Source organism: Crocodylus porosus, unplaced genomic scaffold, assembly GCF_001723895.1.
Source record: "Crocodylus porosus isolate Cpor-Errol unplaced genomic scaffold, CroPor_comp1, whole genome shotgun sequence".
NCBI classification, from domain to species: domain Eukaryota; kingdom Metazoa; phylum Chordata; order Crocodylia; family Crocodylidae; genus Crocodylus; species Crocodylus porosus.
Genome location: NW_017728928.1, coordinates 6,974,478 through 6,978,243, shown reverse-complemented (window position 1 = coordinate 6,978,243; position 3,766 = coordinate 6,974,478). Strand labels below are relative to the sequence as shown.

General features: G+C 51.4%; 1 protein-coding gene across 3 annotated transcripts in view; it reads right to left on the bottom strand.

Annotated features, from left to right (window-relative positions):
- Positions 1-3,766, bottom strand: part of TRIM25 (tripartite motif containing 25) — a 20,681-nt gene that overhangs the window by 12,938 nt on the left and 3,977 nt on the right. For all 3 annotated transcript variants that reach the window (XM_019542436.1, XM_019542438.1, XM_019542437.1), the window contains exons 2-3: positions 1,499-1,594; positions 500-733 (exon numbers count right to left, since the gene is read on the bottom strand). In XM_019542436.1, coding sequence (XP_019397981.1) covers positions 500-733; positions 1,499-1,594 — 330 coding nt within the window. The remainder of the gene's footprint in view (positions 1-499; positions 734-1,498; positions 1,595-3,766) is intronic.

Here is a 3,766-nt window from a genome sequence, read left to right as displayed (position 1 = left end):
CGGGCCTGAGGACCAAGCCCTGGGGGACCCCACTGCCCACATCCCTCCAGGTCAAATAAGACCCATCCACCACCACTCTGGGTGTGGCCCTCCAGCCAGTTAGTGGCCCATCTGACTGTGTAGGGGACTGTGGTGTCAACACCTAGTTTTTAATGATAATGGGGTGAGGGTACAGTGTCAAAGGCCTACCTAAAGTCCAGAAAGACTATGTCCACCATGACACCTACAGCCACGGATTTGGTGACCTGGTCATATAAGGCCGCCAGGTTGGTCTGACAGGACCTGCCTCTAATGAACCCATGTGGGTTGCCCCTAAGCATAACCTCCCCTGCTGGCCCCTCGTGGACGTGCACCAAGCTAATTTTCTCAAAAATCATAGATTTTTCTTTTTTTGTGGTCCTATGTCTACACAAACGTAGTAAGGGCAGCATCCCTGTAGTGCTTTCTTTTAGGGCTGTATGTTCTTGAGATCAGCAGGAAACCTGCGAGTAGGCCTTACCTCTAGGAATGCGATGTCATCACTTACAGCCAGCGTACTCTCAAGCTTGTCTTTGAGGGACTGAATTTCACTCTTCTTCTTTCCCAGAACCTTATGGATGTAATCAAACTTATCACGCACTCTCTTCTCCTCCTCTTCAAGCTTCTTTATTGACTGGTTTTCTTGATCTTCAATTAAAGCTTTAACTTCCAAGAACTCATTTCTCAGTGAATCCTTGTTATGGGCAGATGCTTCCTAAAAACCAACCACGAGGATGTGGGTTTCAAGGGGACTGCATGTAGGTAGGACACTCCCCAGGGTGCAAAGGGGTATAAAGCTCTGGGCTCTGCAAAATGTGATGGCCGATTTTTTGCATTTCCCTGAAATGGCACTTGGGTAGGAACCCTATACCTCTATACTCAAATGAAAGCCAAGTCTCCTGTTCCCTTTAATGGGCCCCCAAACTCATGTATAGGAACATTTGGGGAGGGCAAAGGGTCCCAGGGGGTATGAAACGGGCAGCTTGCGTCATCTGGCAGTGGGAACAAGCACTGCAAGCCATGAGAGGCTTGGGTTGCGTGTCAAAACCTCTGCGTTTTGTCCTTGTCCCTTTTTAAAATGATTTATAGCAATGTCTCACAGAGGGAATTTCATTAGTTAATGCTGGAGGCACAGGGCCATTTAGGTGTGGAACTTTGCTTGATTTTCAAGAGGAGTTAAAGCGCCTTCATACAGCTTTGTGGATCTGGGCCTTTATCTTTTCATTGCAGCTTAAGAGGCTCAGCTTTTCTTGTGCTGAAGGCTGTGGGGTCTAGTGTGACTGCTGGTATAAGTGGCAGCAAGTTTTAACAAGCAGATGGCATTGTCAGTCAGTCGCAGCTTCTGTCTGATCCTGCCCAAATACAATTCTTACATGCATTCTCTTGAGAAACTAATCTGCCTTAAATTAAGCACAAGAAACCAGTCCCCCACCCTGGGACCAGCATACTCCCAAGGGCCAGAAAAACATTTCCCACTTACAGCGACTTGTCTCTCCCGTATCTTTACTTCGTTCATTGCCAGAGAAGCTTTCTCATTCTGACTTCTCAGCTCTGTCAGCCTCTTCTTCAGCTGCGACTGCAACAAAACACATCCGATCTCCATTGAAAGCCAGGAAGAGCCACTCCTCTTCCCAATGAAAGAGCAGAGAGAAGATTTACAGAAATGTTGGGTTGAATTGTAAGCTTTTTCATGGCACAGGAATTCACCTTTAAAAATACAGTTCTTTTTAAACCCAGCAGTAGTTCTTTACAGGGAAAGAAGGGGATGCTAGGTCCATGCCTGGGAAGGTAAGCAACAGCTCCATGCTGTCTAAGCAGTCATGTGTGCCCAGTCCCATATCTGTCAAAGAAGCCAGCCAAGAAACTCTACAAGATCACCCTAGGTTGGCGGATCTCCTCCGGCAGGGGAAGACGAGGGAGGAGGAAGCCTTGGACCGCTAAACCAAGCAGCACTCACAAGTACAACCCAGCCTAGACAGATGAGCAGAACTTATACCCAGGCAAGCAACAGGGACCAGGGCAATGCTGTGATTAGGGGGACCAGTGCACACATCCACAGGAGGCCTCAAATGCCTCTACACAAACGCTCGTAGTATGGGCAACAAGAAGGAGGAACTCACCCTCCTGCTGGCTGACACCAGCCCAGACATAGTGGGGCTCACTGAAATGTGATGGGGCCCCACGCATGACTGGGCGGTGAATATCAAGGACTACAGGCTGTACAAGATGGACAGGACAGGGAGGAAAGACAGGGTGTGGCGCTCTATGTCAAGGAGGAATACGCATCCTCACCAGGTAGCACAGAGTCCGAGGAGGGGCACACGGGAAGTGCTTTGGGTTAGGATACAAGGCAGTCGAGGGGAAAGAGACTTAACAGTGGGGGTCTACTACAGACCACCCAACCAAGGGGAAGAGCTCGACCAGGAATTCTTCAGTCAGCTCGTGGAGGTAGTTAGGTCGAAGGACGTGGTCATCATGAGTGACCTGAACTTTCCAGACATCTGCTGGGAAGAGCAGTCAGCCAGGTCTGACAACTCACGTAGGTTTCTAGCCCAAATGCAGGACCTCCATCTAACCCAGGAGGCGCACAGCCCCACCAGGGGAAACACCTTGTTGGACCTAGTGCTGGCCACGGGTGATGACCTGGTGAGGGGGCTGCGGGTGCTCGACCACCTGGGCGACAGCAATCATCGCCCGCTGGAATTCACCATCCAGCGCAAGGTGGCAAAGGCCTGCAGCAAGGCAGCAGCCCTAGATTTCAGGAGGGAGGACTCCAATGAGCTAAGGAGAGTAGACAGGGAAGCACTGAGGTCCTGAAGGGGAGGGGAGCCAGGTGTCTAAGGAGAGTGGTCGCTCCTTAAGGAGATGATCCTCCAAGCCCAAAGGGAGGTAATCCCAACACAGATCAAAGGGGGAAGGAGGAGGCAAAAGCCCCCATGGCTCGCCAAAAGCATCCGGGAATGTCTCCTAGCTAAAAGGGAGGCGCACACCCAATGGCAAGGAGGGGACATCACCAGGGAGGACTATACTGCGGCTGCTCGGGGAAGCAGGGGGGCAGTCAGGAAGGCCAAGGCGGAGATGGGACTGGGACTAGCTTCCCGGATCAAGGACAACAAGAAATCCTTCTTTAAATGCATAGGGGACAAAAAGAAGGTACTGAGTAACGTGGGGCCCCTGCAAGACATGCTGGGAAATCTGGTCGTCACACCAGACAACAAAGCTAACATGTTTAACAACTTTGCCTCCGTCTTCCTGAGCAGGGACTGAATCAGGGCGCACCTAGGCCAAGGGTCAGGGAGGATCTAGTCAGGGAACTTCTGGAGGGACTGGATGTATTTAAATCAGCTGGTCCAAATGATCTCCACCACAGTGCTGAGGGAATTAGCTGAGGTCACTGCAGGACCCCGGCGCAGCTGTACGAGCACTCGTGGTGCTCTGGTGTGGTGCCAGAGGGCTGGAAGAGGGCCAGTGTGGTCCTCATCTTCAAAAAGGGGAGGAAGGAAGACCTGGGGAACTATAGGCCACTTAGTCTTACCTTGATCCTAGGGAAGCTTTTTGAGAGCATTATCCTGGCGCATGTGCGCGGGGGGCCGGGGGGAGGTTATGCTTAGGGGCAGCCAACACAAGTTCATTCGAGGCAGGTCCTGTCAGACCAACCTGGTGGCCTTCTACGACCAGGTCACAAAATCCTTAGATGCAGGGGTAGCAGCGGACGTAGTTTTTCTGGACTTTTGGAAGGCCTTCGACA